The sequence below is a fragment of the Drechmeria coniospora genome, chromosome 03, assembly GCF_001625195.1.
Source record: "Drechmeria coniospora strain ARSEF 6962 chromosome 03, whole genome shotgun sequence".
Classification (NCBI taxonomy): domain Eukaryota; kingdom Fungi; phylum Ascomycota; class Sordariomycetes; order Hypocreales; family Ophiocordycipitaceae; genus Drechmeria; species Drechmeria coniospora.
Genome location: NC_054391.1, coordinates 3,330,637 through 3,347,389, shown reverse-complemented (window position 1 = coordinate 3,347,389; position 16,753 = coordinate 3,330,637). Strand labels below are relative to the sequence as shown.

At 61.3% G+C, this 16,753-nt stretch overlaps 5 protein-coding genes across 5 annotated transcripts; 3 read left to right on the top strand and 2 right to left on the bottom strand.

Annotated features, from left to right (window-relative positions):
• Positions 1-924: 924 nt before the first annotated feature.
• Positions 925-1,710, bottom strand: DCS_06747 (uncharacterized protein; the record flags this gene model as incomplete). Its single annotated transcript, XM_040804035.1, has 1 exon — positions 925-1,710. One exon carries the CDS (start codon positions 1,708-1,710, stop codon positions 925-927), a length of 786 nt encoding a protein of 261 aa, XP_040654139.1.
• A 4,152-nt stretch (positions 1,711-5,862) lies between these two features.
• Positions 5,863-6,054, top strand: DCS_06746 (uncharacterized protein; the record flags this gene model as incomplete). Its single annotated transcript, XM_040804034.1, has 1 exon — positions 5,863-6,054. The coding sequence occupies one exon, from the start codon at positions 5,863-5,865 to the stop codon at positions 6,052-6,054; it is 192 nt and encodes a 63-aa protein (XP_040654138.1).
• Positions 6,055-6,258: 204 nt separating this feature from the next.
• DCS_06745 (uncharacterized protein) lies at positions 6,259-8,078 on the top strand (the record flags this gene model as incomplete). The annotated part of the gene is made up of 5 exons (XM_040804033.1): positions 6,259-7,246; positions 7,327-7,408; positions 7,471-7,558; positions 7,620-7,861; positions 7,928-8,078. The coding sequence occupies 5 exons, from the start codon at positions 6,259-6,261 to the stop codon at positions 8,076-8,078; spliced, it is 1,551 nt and encodes a 516-aa protein (XP_040654137.1).
• Positions 8,079-8,387: 309 nt separating this feature from the next.
• Positions 8,388-10,284, bottom strand: DCS_06744 (uncharacterized protein; the record flags this gene model as incomplete). Its single annotated transcript, XM_040804032.1, has 7 exons — positions 8,388-8,944; positions 9,015-9,267; positions 9,329-9,441; positions 9,519-9,640; positions 9,707-9,856; positions 9,930-10,034; positions 10,115-10,284. The coding sequence occupies 7 exons, from the start codon at positions 10,282-10,284 to the stop codon at positions 8,388-8,390; spliced, it is 1,470 nt and encodes a 489-aa protein (XP_040654136.1).
• Positions 10,285-13,513: 3,229 nt separating this feature from the next.
• On the top strand, positions 13,514-16,432 carry DCS_06743 (DNA mismatch repair protein MSH2; the record flags this gene model as incomplete). Its single annotated transcript, XM_040804031.1, has 3 exons — positions 13,514-13,537; positions 13,619-13,666; positions 13,820-16,432. 3 exons carry the CDS (start codon positions 13,514-13,516, stop codon positions 16,430-16,432), a joined length of 2,685 nt encoding a protein of 894 aa, XP_040654135.1.
• Positions 16,433-16,753: the final 321 nt, after the last annotated feature.

Here is a 16,753-nt window from a genome sequence, read left to right as displayed (position 1 = left end):
GATCGACTGATTATTCGTATACCCCATCGATCCGTAATCTCCGTAATCTCCGCTCGATCCATCGATCCATGATCATCGTCATCTCCGCTCGATCCATCCATCCATCACCACTTGGTGGGTCACGTGACCTTCGTCGAGTGCGTATCTTTCCTTGCTTGTCGGCTACCCCTCCCGGCCTCATACGCGGCCTGCATCCTGCAACTCTGGTTGGGCTGCCGTTTGTGTTTGCAACATCGTGGTTGCAAGCGCAGAGCATTATTGTACTTGCAAGGCATGGCCTGTAGATTTCTGGCCAACTCGTATTGGCAAATGATGTCGGCAAAGTGCATAGTGGTAGGCCCGCTCGCAGGGATGATCAAGTTGCGAGTACATTTACTTACAACTACGTACGGAGTACATGTTATGCATGCTAGGATCCGCCCCAGGTCCTCCGTACTTTTACTTGTGCTCATGCACGGACGAGGTGCTTGTACCGCGAACCGGAGCATGCACATTCAGGGTATGGCCGGCCGCGGATGGATGCCCAGGGCCACGTGCCCGCCTCCGAACCCTGGCCAAGACGGCATTTTGAAATTGCAAGGCGCAAGCAGCTCGGAAAAGGAAAGAAAAAAAAAAAAAAAAAAACCCCCCCCCCATCATGGGCTGCGTCCTCGCACCCGTCCGCCAGAGCGAGCATGAAAGAGAACAGGACGAGCCGTGTGTGTTTGCGTCGTGCGTGTGAGAAGAAGTCGGAGAGAACGGAGCAGGGCGGGAGGGTGTACGGGTTCGTTGTGGGACAGGAACAGACGTGTCGTCGTGATGCACCGTGCCCAAGCCGCTAGGCGATGCCGACGTGGCGTGCCGGGCAAACCATTGCACGTCGATCGTGGCACGACCAAAGTCCGGGTGCTGCCATGAAGCAGGCTCATCGGTCGCGGGCTCTGTTCACCTCGTCACCCTCACGCGGGGCTCGGCGACATGCTGCTCGTCCTTGCCGAAGCTGCCGAAGGAGTCACCGATGCCCGGCATTTCGCCGAAACGATGCACCCTCTTGGAGTCCGACGCGGGGATGGCCGTCGAGGCAGGCGTCGCGGCCATGATGGCGGTGTGCTTGGCGGCAGAGACGGCCACCGCCTTTTCGCCGTGCAGGGCGTCGATGCGGTTTCCGTTGAAGTCGGTGTAGGAACCGGTGCTGTTCGGCGTCTGGTAGATGTACTCGCCGTCGACGTACACGGCGTTGGAGACGAATGCGGAGCGGCGATGGCGGCGCTGCGTGTAGCGCTTCTCGAGGCGGAAAAGCTCGAGCTTCGCCTGGATGCGGTGGATGAAGCTCTGACCCATGGCGGCGGTCGTGGGCGTCGAAACGGGTCGGTGAAGGTTGTCGATGGTCTCACGATGGGCCCGTGGCGGGAACGATGGACGGTCCAAGGAAGGGCCGCGGGAGAGCTCGAGTGGGTGACGGTTTTCGATATGGCGACGATGGATCGCGTCGTTTGCCGGCTGCCGGGTTGCTGTCGATGGACATGGGCTGGCGGCGAGAGTCGGTCGGTGACCCGATGGCGGAGGGTCGTGACGAGGACGAGGGGGTTCTTCCGACGACGAGTTGCCTGGAAACCCGTCTCGACGGCTCAACCGATGCTTCCGGCGGGAAAGTGGTAAAGAGTGACGGGCCGAGCGGTGCGTGCAATAGCGGTGGTGATGCGTTCGTACGTGCACCTTGCGATGTGGCATGATGGAAAGTCGAGCGTCGGCGCCGGATGGCATCTGGAAGGGTGGACGGGCCTGCAGGGGACGGGAGCAGCTGACAGGGGAACAGGGGGGGGGGGAGACAACAAGCAGGTACCCGGGTGGTACCCAGTGCGACGCGGGGCAAAGGAACGTGCGCAGGTACTTGTACTTGTCGGGGTAGGCGGTTGCGGCGCGGGCGACAAGTACCAACGACCTTCCGCCAAGCAATTGCTTGGTATGGTTCCTGAAACGTATCGGTCGCCGACACGCGTACTGTCGTGGTAACGAGCATTTCTCGTTGGCGAAGCAGTGTGCGGTCCTCCACGCTCCTGCTGCAGGTGTACGGTAAGTAATACTTGCATAGGTACATGCAAGTACACCTAGGTACGCACAACGTACAGTGTGCACTGTCAAGCATCGGCCGGAACATACCAGCGTCGTCATTGCGCAATTATCCGTGCCTTCAGCATGTACTAGCATGTATTCGTAGCCCTCGAGGAAGCACAACAACTTCCGGGGTACGATGCCCTCTCGTCCTCATGGCTGGGTTCGCAGGCGCAAGGAATACTGCATATGCAAGTGCACAAGCAAGTACACAGCAGCAGGATGACATTTGCTCCGTAATTCACGGCTGGCAAAACTACTTGTACATGGGAGAAACGATGTCAGCATCACCCTTCCAGTACTCCGTACTCGGCACTCCGTATATGTGTGTACTATACGGTACTCGCAGTACTTCGTGCATGTACCTTCATTACGTGATCGTTGAGAGATACTGTACTCTGTAAAGTACAGTGCCTAATTACCTACTGTAGTATGTATGTATAGTAAGTACGGAGTACTTGTGCACACGTTTTGCCCCGCGCTGCTACCCCCACGGCTGGTACGCATGTACATGTGATGCTTACAAGTACGGCTATGGGAGCAGGCGGCAGCAACAAGTACTTACTGTACGGAGTAAGTGCATTTGCATGTACTTTGTACATGTACTTGCAACTACTCATGCAAGTAAGCAGGTAATTAATATTTGGCGCACTTGTCTGCACCGTCCGGCGTACTGCACCCGTTGTGCGGAGTACTTGCAGCGCATGTACACTGTACAACTACAGTACAGTACATGTATCTTGCCCGGTAGGTGCATGCATGGCACTCCGTGCTGTCGGCGTACCAGTCCTGCATCCCCATTGCCCAGTACCGAAGCTACCAATGCTACTCGTCTATGTAGTGCAGCAGAGGTTCCTACTTGCAGTGCTTACAAGCAATAGGTTCGGATGGTGTTTCACGGCGCGGGAGCTCGATCGCACGAGGCGCGCCGCTGAAGGAAATACTGGACTTGCGCGCACACAAGTGCCTATACGGAGCAATAATTACATGTACAAGTGCAACTTCCTGCAAGCAACGGAGTGCAATCGGATACTACAGTACTCCGCAGTCGGAGAGTACATGTACTTTCGTACATGTACTCTGTACTCCGTAGAGATGGGTGTATTAATTACTGTACGGAGCACACCAGATCATGTCTCAACACCGGCTGCTGCCGTGCCGCCAAGCAAATGAGGCCATGGACACGACTACTCCGTACTTCGCAGTGCATGTTCTCCTTGTGGTTGTAAGGGTGCACACGTAGCTCGTACAAGTACAAGTGCAGTATACGGAAGCGATGCCAGCGGTGCTGATGATAACTTGACCTGGCACCAGACGTACCGATTGTAGCATGCACCTGCTGTACTGTAGTTGTACATGTGGTGCATCCGAGGTTCATGGTACAATCATGTACTTGCACGTACAAGTACGTGTGCTTTTAGGGCGAAGATGTGCATGTATGTGCAGTATTCATACTTGTTCTTGTTCTTATACTCGTACTTGAACTTGTACTTGTACTCCGCAATTGTACGCCGTACTCCGTGCTTGTTCTTGTATTACTCGTTCATACAAGTGTACTTGCACTTGTTCTTGCACTTGTATTTGTACTTGTTCTTGTATTCGCAAGTAACTACTTGGACTCGCTCTTTTACTTGTGCAAGCTTGTACTTCGTATGCTTCCACGAGTAAAGTACAGTACTCGTACTTGTCATCACTTCGCAAGTGGGGTAGGCACTTGCGTGGCGACGATGACATATTTTGCTTCATGTCTCGGCACCGTTGTCCTTAAAGTTCCCGTCATTTACGAACAGCAATGGCCGTGACGTGGCAAGGGGACGTTGACGCCCTCGAGCACCTAGCAGGTTCCTGCTGTCAACCGTCACGCGGCCGCCGACGGAGCGGGTTCGAGGCACCGAGAGCAGGTGCATCGACTCTGCAGCGCGAAGCAAAGGACGAGAGAGGAGAGACGTCGCCGGCGGCTGCAAGGTAGGCATTCTACCTTGTGCTCCTGACCTTGTTTTGTGAAGCGGCCAAGCGAATTCGCTCCGGTCGTCAGCGACTGCGTCGGACCTGCTGCCACTCCGGACGGGTGCGTGCCCGCTGCGTCAATGCTGCGTTCCGGCCCACGAAATGTCGAATCGACAACGGCCCTACCCGACGACGGGGCAAGGGAATGCGAGCACGGGCATCCTCGACGCTTGGCAGCCATCGAAGCCGTTTCCAAACGGCGCGGCAGGACGCGAATGCTCGTTGGCATCCGCTGAGCGGCAGCCGTCTTGGCTCCCGCCGCCGCGCCGACCAACCGTGGTGCGGCGAGGATCAAGCTTTCTGCTCGCCGCTCGCGGGGAAGACCACCTGCTGGTACCGTACGGACGAGTACTCGCACGTACGTGCCGGCCGTTGCCTTGCCGCGGCACGCGAGTGCCCGAGGCGAATGCGGCATTATCCCCCAGCCTTTCTACGTCCTCACCCAACACCTTCGGACCCAACCGACCCCCCCCCCCCCGTCCCGTCGTCGTCTTGGTTGTCGTGGCGCGTCCGGTCGACAAAGAAGCTTGCGTCGCGTCCGTCGGTCCTGCTGGCCCGGCGCTCTGCATCGTCGAATCCGTGCGTCGGCCGCTCTCGTCCCCGAAAGGATCTCGGTCGCCTCGTGCTTTCGCCCCGGCAGCATCGAGCGTGCGTCTCCTTCCCGTCCGCCTCGAGACTGCGTCGCCCAACCTCGCGGGACGCCATCGACGGCTCCTGCCCTCGCCAACCGTTGCCGAGGTGCCCCGTCCGTCCCCATAGTCAGAGCATCTGCCGGCCGCGTGCGTCGAGTCGTCGGCCGTCTGTCTGTTCGTCGTACGTCGCTTCCGCCTTTCGCCGCCTTTCGCCGTCTCTCGCCGCCTTTCGCCGTCTCTCGCCGCCTTTCGCCGTCTCTCGCCGCCTTTCGCCGTCTCTCGCCGCCTCTCGGCAGTCTCCCTCGGCTCCAGACCAGGTCGGACGACCGTGCTCGGCGGCCTCGACACCAAACGCCGGCATGTTGCCCTCACGACTGTCCGTCGTCGTCCGTTTCCTGCTCGGCGCCGTGGATGCCCGACCGCATCCTGGGCAAGGAGTGCCCGGTCCCGGACGGAAGACCTGGCGCGACGGCGGCGCCGAGAGGTACATCGTCGAAATCAAAGAGGTCTGCTCCACCTCCTGTCGATGGCCGACGCCGGCTGACGATGCGCCGCCCAGGGTGCCAGCGTGGCCACCGTTGCCCGGCGCGTGGCGCTCCAAGGCCGTGAGGACGGCGGCTACTACAAGCAGTTCAGCTGCGGTGACATCTTTCGAGGCATCGTCGTCGGCGCCGACGACGTGACCCTGGACGCGCTCCACCGCATGGAGGGCGTCGTCAATGCCTGGCCCGTCGGCGTCGTGCCGCTCGAGCCCTTGGTCGGCCTTCGAGAGATGTCGCTCCCGGATGACGCCCCCGCCCGCAACGTCTCTGTCCATCGCTGGACGGGCGTCGAACGGTTGCACGAGGCAGGCGTCAGGGGAAAGGGGGTCAAGGTCGCCGTCGTCGACACGGGCGTCGACTATTCGCACGAGGCCGTTCGTCTTCCGAGCCCCGTCCGAGGCCGGCCGCGACGCTGACGGGGACAGCTCGGCGGATGCTTCGGCCCTGGTTGCAAGGTCGTCGGAGGCTACGACCTTGTCGGGGAATCCTGTCAGCGTTCCGGCGCACCCGCCCCGTCGGTCGTCGCTGACGAGCCTGAAGGGAACCCTCACGATGAAGGCCGCTGGCCCAAGGTTCCGGACGGCAACCCGATGGACCACGAGGGCCACGGAACCCACGTTGCCGGCATCGTCGCCGGCGACGGCAAGTGGCAAGCCGTCCCGTCCGTCTCCTCGTACGCGGATGCTAACGAGCCACTCTGCAGGCTCACCGGAGTTGCTCCCGAGGCGGAGCTCCTCGTGTACAAGGTCTTCGCCGATGTTCGTCCCTGCCCGCCTGCTTGACGTCGTTGATGGTGCGCCGAGAGACTGACCCGACGAAGAAGAGTGCGCAACGCACGGATGAGGCGACTCTTATGCAATCCTTCTGCGATGCGTACAGCGCCGGGGTAGGTCTCGTCATGCGGCCCGAGGGGGGGGGGGGGGATCATCGGGCAGCGGCAGCTGACTCGCCCCCAGGCCGACGTCATCACCTCGAGCGTCAACGGGATGAATGGCTTCAGCGATGGACCCTGGGCCGAGCTGTCCCGCCGAATCGTGGAGAGGGGGGTCGTCGTCGTCGTCTCCGCCGGCAACGAAGGGCAGAATGGTCCCTTGTCGTCCGGCACCGGCTCCAACGGCCACGGGGTCCTGTCGGTGGCGGCCATCAACGTCACGGGCGATCCCGACATGGGCTCGAGCGATCCGGGAGCTCGACCGATGGCGGCACCTTTCACCTCGTGGGGACCGACCAACGAGATGCTGCTCAAGCCCGACGTCGGCGCACCGGGCTACCGCATCGTCAGCACCCTTTTGCGCCAGAGGTTCGGCATGGCCGACGGCACTTCGATGGCCGCGCCGTACGTCGCCGGGGTGGCGGCGCTCTACATCGGAAAGCATGGGGGCCGAGCCGTTCACGGTCCCGGTTTCGCAAAGCGCATGGCGAGCCGAATCATCTCGAGCGGCCGGAGCGTCGCGTGGTGCACCGGACACGGCATGCCTCGGCCGGCCTTGGCGGCATCGCCATTTCAGGTCGGCACCGGCCTCGTGAATGCCCAAAAGGTGTTGGAGTCCACGACCGACCTCTCCTTTGAACCATTCGCCCTGCTGGACACGAAACGGTTCCGACCCGAGTGGACCGTTCAGATCGCCAACGAGGGCAAGGACCCGGTCAGGTACAGCTTCGAGCTGGAGCCGCAGCCCGGCGTCGGCTTGAACGACCGTCTCGGCGGCATCAATGCTCTGCAAACGCTCGAGCCGTTGACACTGGTCCCCAACGTTTCCCTGCCGGATCCCCTGCTGGTGAGCCCCGGGGCGAAGGCGAGCGCCCGGTGGGTTGGCCACGGCCGTCGTCCGAGCGGACGGGGGAGGCTGACGGGCGACAGGGTCGTGTTTTCCCCCCCCGAGCATGTCGGCGACGACGAAGCGTTTCCCCTGTACGGCGGCAAACTCTGGGTCAAGGGTGACGGCGGAGAAGAACTCTGCATTCCCTACGGAGGTACCGTCGAGCCGCCCGACCCCCCCGGGCGCCGCGGCCGCCGAGGTTTCGCGGAGCGCTGACGATTTCGCAAACCCCAGGCGCCGCATACGACGTGGAAAAGGCGTTCGACACTCTGCTGCACGTCAAAACCGTCATCCGGGCCGAGGAGCGCGGCTGGGCGTAGGTCGATCAAGCGCCATCGTTCTCGCGTCGGTCGACGGCTGACGAGCTCACCGTGGCAGCTGGTCCTTCGACACCGAAAAAGACCCGAGCGACTACGTCGATCTACGGGCCGACTTCCGATATCCTTGCTACTATTTCCGCTGGGACGTGAGTCTGCGCTTCCCGCCCGCTTCCCTCGCACCCGCTGACCGGCCGGGCACGGCGTCAGATATTCGCCAGCGGCTGGACCGAACGGGACTGGACGTATCCGCCTCTGGTGGGCAAGCGCGGCCATGTTGGCTCCGCGGCCGCCGTGCAGGTGTCGTCGTGGCAGCGGCAGTACAGGCCAGAGCGGCACAACAAGAGCGACACGGTCGCGTTCCCGCAGCTGAGGGTTCCTCGCGGGAACGCGGCCTTCTGGTGGTTCGGGAAGCTTGCCGACGGCACGCAGATCGTGGCGGGAAATTACACGTAAGTAGGCTCCGGCCACGGCCCACGACGCGGCCCGCTGACGATGGACGGCCGGCGTGGCATCAGCATGCGAGTGGCCGCCCTCAGGCCGCACGGAAACCCGCACGTATCGGGCCACTGGGACGTCATGCGTATGGAGGTGCCGTCGGTTGCGATCCTGGCCCGCAACGGGACCCGGTCCGTGACGGCGACGTCGGGCGCGCGCTCGCCGAACTGAAGGGCACGGGGCAGGCGACAAACGAGACGGCAGGCGAGAGAAGCCGATCAAAGGCAGCATTCCACTTTCTTAATGGGTAGTAATCATGACCGAATTGCTCATGCCAAATCGGAACGAATGCAACGGCGACGCCGCAGGACGTCCATCTCCGATGCGATGCATATATGACGGCAAAAAGACTGCTTCGTGTGCGCGTCACGACAAGGCTCACGACGCGGTGCTCGCTCGCGCAATGCCTTCCCCCCCACATCCTCACCCGCTCGTCCCCGCCCTCGGTCGCTTCCGCCTCTCGCTCACGCACGCGGCTCCTCAGGCCCACTTCCCTAGCAAGCTCATGAGGACCATGCCGGCGACGAGGCCGAAGCCGGCGAGGGTGACGGTCAGGATTGTCGCGTCGGAGAGCTCGGGCTTCTTGCCGTGAGAGCCGAGCATCCAATCCGCCGCCCACATCTCGACAACGCCGACCCAGACCAGGATGCCGGCGGAGAGGGCGTCGAGGGTTCCGATGGCGACGAGGGTCGACCTGTCGTTGCCGTTGAACTTTTGCAAAACACCGATGCCGATGGCCATGCCGAGGGGCGTGATGAAGGCGAAGAGGGAGGCGAGCCCGAGCTTCTTCTTCATGGAGAGGCCGGCGGGGGGGGCGGCGGAGCTGGAGACGCTCGGGGCTTCGTCGGTGGGAGAGCTGGTCGACTTGTCCGTGTCGTGAGCGTTGTCGGCGCCGCCGTCGTCGGCGGCGGAGCCGGTGCCGATGGTGGCGATTCGAGTGCCGAGAGCGAGGCCCTCGAACATTTGGTGGAAGAGGATGACGACGAAGAGGGTGAGGATGAAGGAGTCGGCGGCGACGACGAGGGTGAGGCCGATGACTGGAACGACGAGGTCAGTCGGGGGCGCGCGGCGCGGGGGAGGGTGGGCGCGCGGCCGGGAATCCATTACGCAGCGAGTGGAAGAGGATGCCGGCCTCCATGACGAGGATGGAGACGACCTCGGTCGACAGTATGGCCTTGGCCTTGGTCTCGGGCGACAGGGTCTCGGCCGACCTGGCCTTGGCGAGGACGATGCGGTGGCCTCCGTACTCGATGACGAAGGAGAGAAACAGGCCGGCCATGACGATGGCCGAGGCGACCGACTCGTAGCCCAGGTTGCCGATGCACTTGTTGCCGAACATGAGGGAGGCGTGCGTGTAGAGCTGCGGGGGCGAAGGTGAGTGAGGGACCATTCCCCGACCGGCGAGGGCGAGCGGAGCTTACGTGTACGAAGGCGGTGGAGATGATGATTCCGGTGCCGAACTGCTTGAGCACCAAGAAGATGAGGCCCAGCTTCCTCGGCAGGAGCTTGTTCATCAGGATGGGACCGAAGACGCCTGGCAGCGTGGTGGTTTGCTCGTCAGCGTTGCTCCGTCGAGGTCGCCGAGGGGGGTTCGGCCGACGACGAACATACCGAGTGCACTCGTGGCGAGGATGGCAAACAAGAGGCCGACACGCAGGCCGACGTCGTAATCGCGATGGACGGCGTCGCACTTTACCGAGGCACTCTCGCTCTTGCCATCGGGCTCGCAGTGTCTGCAGCGCACACAATCAGGCCTCGGGCTCGGATACTCAGGGTTGGGGGGGGGGGGGGCGTCCTACTCAACGCCGGCGTGGTAGTGGCAGTGGCCGTGCTCGGCCGTCGCTCCGGCGTCCTCTCCTTCGTGGTCATGGCCAGCATGGCCGCCGGAGACGGGCTCGGGGGTGACGGGCTCGACGGCGACATCCTCGTCGGCGGCATCGACGCAAAACCTGACGGAGGGAGGGGTGGTTAGTCGGCCTGCTCGCCTCGGGGGCGGACGACTCGGACGATGGCTCCGCCTACATCTCTGCGCCGTGGTTGTGGCAGCCCGTAAAGCTGGCGGGAACGCTGGTCGTTTGCGTTACCGTCGACTTGATCCGATACTCGAGGCCTTGGCCGAAGCAGAAACTGTAGCCAAGTCTTAGCCCGCGTCCCTTTCCTCGCCTGCTGTGCATCCCGTTTCCGGGCGAGGGCGGGGGTGAACCGACATGGAAGCTCCGTTCAAGTGGCAGCCGGTGATGGCGGTGACCTGAGGCGCAGGGGCCGCCGTCGTCGTCGATGGGGCCGCCGTCGTCTGCCGGGGCAGTATGGGCACATTCGAGGCCACGACAACGCCGCAGAGGGCGAGACAGGCATACGCTCTCGCGTGCATGGTCATGTTTGTCTATTTTCTTGGGGGGTTTTTTTGGGGTTTTTTTTTTCACGTATGAGGAACCAAAAAATATACCAAAGAATCAGATGGGCGGACGCCGCCGTGCGAATCCTCGTGTCGGCGAGAGGGTATCGAACGGAGGAGGGGGAGGGTGGGAGGTGGGCGAAAGGCGGACAAGGGAAAGGCTGGCGTCGTCGTCGTCGTCGTGATGATCGGTCGGAGAGGGCGGTTTGGAGGATGGATTTCGTAGCGATAAATAAGCTTAAGCTTAATAAAAAGGATGCGAATAGCCTTGGCGTGGCGGTTTCTCCAGTCGGTTAAGGTTTCGGTTCGTTCGTTTGACGCAACGATCAAAAGTGCCAGCCGGACGCACAGGCAAACTCGTACGGGCCACGTACAATCGATCAGCACGTCGGTCAGGAGATGCGGCTGTCGGTCAGGAGATGTACTCGGTCTGTCGGTCAGGAGATGTACTCGGTCGTCGGGAGATGCAGCTCTGAGCCGAACGAGTCGTCGACGGAGAAGACGACGGCGACAAGGAGATATATCGACGCTCGCCCAGCTTTGCTCGTCCAAACTTGTCCCCTGCCATTCGATAGATTCGACCTCGGGCTAGTTCCAGAAAAAAATAATCCCAGCTCTTTGCTGCATCCGGCACGCAGAGAGAAGAGATGGGCGGCTTGGCGGATGGGCGGGGAGGGGGAGGGGGGGGGGGGGGGCACGCCATGCGAGAACCCGGATGGGTAGCGTTGGCAGAATGCACGGCAACCTTGATGAACAAAATAACGAGGCGGCAGAAATGCACCGTCTGTGACGGAGGTTTTAGTTTCACCCACCGCTTGCTGCCCTCCCGTCCCTCCACACCTTGCTGGGCAGCCATGATGTGACTGCGGAATCGGATCGACACAAACACTCCACAAGTGCCATGCACGAATTGCGTGCGCCTACGAGTCACCGTCGTCGACCCGGACGAAAGAAGACGACCGCCCGTCTGTCATGACGGTCGTCCACTAGACGTGACTCGCCCCCTCCGTGTTGCCAGGTTCCAATGGGCCATCATCTTTGATCACTATCGTGTCCAGCGGTTTTGCCGACGGAACCAACTCCTCCTCCTCCTCCTCCTCCTCTCCTCTCCCCTCCCCTCCCCTCCTCTCCTCTCCTCTCCTCTCCTCTCCTCTCGACCGCAGGATGCACGCGCAAGGCCACTGCGAGGCTCCCATTTGGGAGAAGCGACCACCGGTAGGCCGAGAAAGCTCGCGGTCGAGATTCGGTCCGTCGTGTCCTTGATGCGCCGTGCTTGCTTACATATTGACTCGTTGACGGGTACGGACACGCATGCGCAGCCTCGTCCTCGACTCTTGCGGCGGCGTGCATAGGCCCCCGGACGGCGATGGCTGCTTCCCCTCACTCGCTTTCCCTGCCATGCTCGTCAGTATTGCCCGTCGCCCCGTCCGCTCACGTTCGGCTCAGCCGTCTCGGCGGCAATGGCAGGCGTGCACCGTACGGGCACACCTGTTGTGCAGACAGATGCGTGCACGCATCGGAGCACCGCATCATGCGTCGAGCAGCACTCGCATCCTAGACGGCCGTCGCGCCGGCGTCCAAGGTCAAGGAACGTCATGATGCTCGTACGACTCATGCATTCCCGTGGGATGCCGCTGACGCGAGCACACTTCCTCGTGCTGCACTCTCAAACTCGTCTTCCTTTCAGGCAGTCATTCTTTGTGCTCGTCCTCAGCTTCGGCAACTCCATCGGTCGTTGCATGCCGGTGCCTCTTTGGTGACTGCGCAGGAGCGGCGCTTGGTCTTTGTCAACCCGACCCAAGGAATATGCACATTCGGCAGAGCTTGCATCGCCCTTCCTACATCTTTCTATTTTCGGCTTGGAAGACTGCACCTCGACGATGGGTGCGTTGGCGGGCTGCATCTGCCGCCGGTCATCTTTCTCGGTGCAGTTAGCCCCTCGGTGAAATTAAGCGGTCAAGGTGACGAGACTGATTTCTTTGCATCATGACGGAGTAATTGCTGCCTGCAAGTACTCCGTACTACTCCGTAGCGTAGGTACAAGTATGTAGGTATTAATATTACCCAGCACTTATTACCTGATAGGTTTGTACTAGGATGGGTATGCGCTGTATAAGTACTTACAACTGTACTGTACTCCGTACCTACTGTACTCCGAACCTACTGTACTCCGAACCTACTGTACTCCGAACCTACTGCTAGTACTGACTCCGTACTGTACGCCGGCTAAGTAAAAGCAAAGACTGTTCCCTCTAGTACGCTAGGACAGTACACCTACCTACCTAAGTACTTATGCTTCCAAGTACAAGTACGGAGTACGTGCAGTAATTCACTATTACTTGTGCTCGGCTGAGCCACCTAAAGACCACTTGTGCTTGCGCAGATCTTCAAGCACTGACTGTCATGCATGTATAACAATGTACATGTACACATCCATCTTCGCCGGAGCATACTATACTTAATGATACTTGATTGGTACTTGAACTGATTCTTAGGTGAAAGTTCTCCGTAAATATGTACTGTACGTTGCAAATGTACTTACTCCGCAATACGGAGTAGCGACCGGTATTATGGAGCAGGCAGTACAAGCACGGAGTACTTGCAGTCGTACGGAGCAATACTCAATATACACCTTCTTACGGAGTACATGTACCTGTAGTTGTGCATTGTACGCATGACGGACAGTGTTGTACAGTACGAGTACTTCCCCGTACAGTACTAAGTGCATACTACTTGGTTAAATACCAAGTAGGCCTAGGGGTGGTGCAGAAGTAGCACGCGGCGGTACGCGGGGCACTGACGATGCCTACCAGACATGTACTGGCACTGTCCATGTCACATGCACGTAAGTACTTACTGTACACTTGCGGAGTACTGTACGGCGTACTCGGGCACCTGTACTCCGCAAGTACAACTATTATTATTCCTTGACGACACCTCTGTATTTAAGTACTGTAAGTACTCGTCGTAGAGTACTCCGCAAGTAGACTGACGGGGCCCATATCAGGAATCACGTGGGCACGTGGCAGAGCCCGCCTCTGTCCAGCCTCGCCCGGCCCGCCAATCATGTCTAGCTCGTCCCGTGCGACGCGTCAAGTGGGCCGATGCGGCGCGTGTTCCTGCTTCTCGCCTTCGCCGACCACTTTAGCACCTCCTGCGGCAAACACCAACGTCATCCACTGTCGGCGTACGAAAAGGTCATCGCAGTACCATGGCGTCAAGACCGGAACTCAAGGTACGCCCCCCCCCCCTCGCAGTCCTGGCAGGGCAGTCCGGATCCAGTCGGTGGCTAACCCGTGTTCGAATGAATCGGCAGCTCGACGACGAGGGCGGCTTCATTCGCTTCTTCAAGTCCCTCCCCGCCGTCGATGACGACTTGATACGAATCTTCGACCGAGGGGACTGGTACACCTCGCACGGCGCCGATGCCCTCTTTATTGCGAAGACGGCAAGCCCCCCTCCCCGTGCTTGGCCGCGGGCCCGAATGCCTCGCCGCGCCCGCTGACGACGCCGGCAGGTCTACAAGACGACCTCCGTCGTCAGGCAGCTCGGCCGCAACGACCACACCGGCCTGCCCTCCGTCACCATGACCGTCACCGTCTTCCGCCAGTTCCTCCGAGAGGCCCTCTTCAAGCTCGGCAAGCGCGTCGAGGTCTGGGAGAGCCCCAACGGCCGGATGAACTGGAAGTGCCTCAAGCAGGCGTCGCCCGGCAACCTGCAGGACGTCGAGGACGACCTCGGCGGCCACGTCGACTCCTCCCCCGTCATCATGGCCGTCAAGATCTCGGCCAAGGCGTCCGAGGCCCGCACCGTCGGCGTCTGCTTCGGCGACGCGAGCGTCAGGGAGCTCGGCGTCGGCGAGTTTCTCGACAACGACCTCTACTCCAACTTTGAGTCCCTCCTCATCCAGCTCGGCGTCCGGGAGTGCATCCTGCCCCTCGACAGAGGCGACAAGGCCAAGGACCCCGAGCTGGCCAAGCTGAGGCTCATCGTCGAGAACTGCGGCGCCGCCGTCGCCGAGCGACCCGCCGGTGACTTCGCCACCCGCGACGTCGAGCAGGACTTGGCGCGCCTGCTCAAGGACGAGCGGGCCGCCACCATGCTCCCCCAGGCGGACTTGAAGCTCGCCATGGGCTCGGCCGCGTCACTCATCAAGTACCTCGGCCTCCTGCAGGATGCCTCCAACTTTGGCCAGTACCGGCTCTACCAGCACGACCTCGCCCAGTTCATGAGGCTCGACGCCGCCGCCCTCAAGGCCCTGAACCTCATGCCGGGACCCCGCGACGGCTCCAAGACGATGAGCGTCTACGGCGTCCTGAACCACTGCAAGACGCCCGTCGGCAGCCGCCTGCTGGCCCAGTGGCTCAAGCAGCCGCTCATGAGCAAGGCCGACATCGACCGGAGGCAGCAGCTCGTCGAGGCCTTCTTCGCCGACACGGAGCTCCGCCAGACGATGCAGGAGGAGCACCTCCGGTCCGTTCCGGACCTGTACCGCCTCTCGAAGCGTTTCCAGCGCGGCAAGGCCAACCTCGAGGACGTCGTCCGCGCCTACCAAGTCGTCATCCGCCTGCCCGCCTTCATCGGCACGCTCGAGGGCGTCATGGACGAGGCCTATCGGGACCCCCTGGACGAGGCCTACACCTCGAAGCTGCGCGAGCTCTCCGGCAACCTCGGCAAGCTCCAGGACATGGTGGAGCAGACGGTCGACCTCGACGCCCTCGACCGGCACGAGTACGTCATCAAATCCGAGTACGACCAAAGCCTGCGCGTCATCCGCAGGAAGCTCGACCAGCTCGACCGCAGCATCAGGCAAGAGTTCACCGAGGCCGCCCGCGACCTCGGCCAGGAGGCCGACAAGAAAATCTTCCTCGAGACCGGCCACAAGGTCCACGGCGTCTGCATGCGCCTGACGAGGCAGGAAGCCGCCTGCATCCGGAACAAGGCCAGGTACCAGGAGTGCTCGACCCAGAAGAACGGCGTCTACTTCACGACGAAGAAGATGCAGGCCTTCCGTCGCGAGCACGACCAGCTCTCCCAGAACTACAACAGGACCCAGAGCAGCCTCGTGAACGAGGTCGTCCTCGTCGCGTCCTCGTACTGCCCCGTCCTCGAGAGGCTGGCCGGCGTGCTCGCCCACCTCGACGTCATCGTCTCCTTCGCCCACTGCTCCCTCCACGCCCCGGAGGCCTACGTCCGGCCCACCATCCACCCCCGCGGCCAAGGCCGGACGAGGCTTGTCGGGGCGCGCCATCCCTGCATGGAGCTCCAGGACGACGTCCAGTTCATCACCAACGACGTCGACCTCACCCGCTCCGAGTCCTCCTTCCTCATCATCACGGGGCCTAACATGGGCGGAAAGTCGACCTTTATCCGCCAGTCGGCCGTCATCGCCCTCATGGCTCAGGTTGGCTGCTTCGTGCCTTGCGCCGAGGCCGAGCTCACCATATTCGACTCCATCCTCGCCCGCGTAGGCGCGAGCGACTCCCAGCTCAAGGGCGTCTCCACCTTCATGGCCGAGATGCTCGAGACGGCCAACATCCTCAAGTCGGCCACGGCCGAGTCTCTCATCATCATCGACGAGCTCGGCCGCGGCACCTCGACCTACGACGGCTTCGGCTTGGCCTGGGCAATTTCGGAGCACATCATCAAGGAGATTGGCTGCTTCGCCATGTTCGCCACCCACTTCCACGAGCTGACGGCGCTCGCGGACCAGCACCCTCAAGTCCGGAACCTGCACGTGACGGCGCACATTGGCGGCGGCGGCGAGGCCGACGCGAAGCGCGAGGTCACGCTGCTGTACAAGGTTGAGGCCGGAATATGCGACCAGAGCTTCGGCATCCACGTCGCCGAGCTCGTGCGCTTCCCCGACAAGGTCGTTCGCATGGCCAAGCGCAAGGCCGACGAGCTCGAGGACTTCACCACCAAGCACGAGGACCTGTCGTTGCGCTACAGCAAGGAGGACGTGGAGGAGGGCAGCGCCATGCTCAAGCAGCTGCTGGTCCGATGGAAGGACCAGGTGCGGGGCGGGGGCATGACCGAGGAGGAGCAGGTGGCCAGGCTGAAGGAGCTCGTCGCAGCCGATGCCGAGCTGCTCGCGAATCCCTTTTTCCAGTCCGTCAAAGCCTTGTAGCCGACAAGAGGGGGGATTGGTCGGGGACATGGACGGGCGCAGGAACACCAGTCGGTCCGCGGGACAGCCAAAACGGAAAGAAAAAAAGAAGAAGAAGAAGAGTAAAACAAGACAAATTAGACTAATTCATGAAAGCACAAGCGGGAGTTGTCCGGTTTGAATTGGGCGTGTGGCGGCCGAGAGCAAACGCCACGACGCTTGCCGTGCATCGACCAAGTACGTGTGTGTACGCATCGCGATGGCCTCGGGGGAGGGGCACGTTTCTGGACGGACTAGGCCAGACTTTACTCTAAAAATCAAGGCTGCTCCAAGTTGAAACAA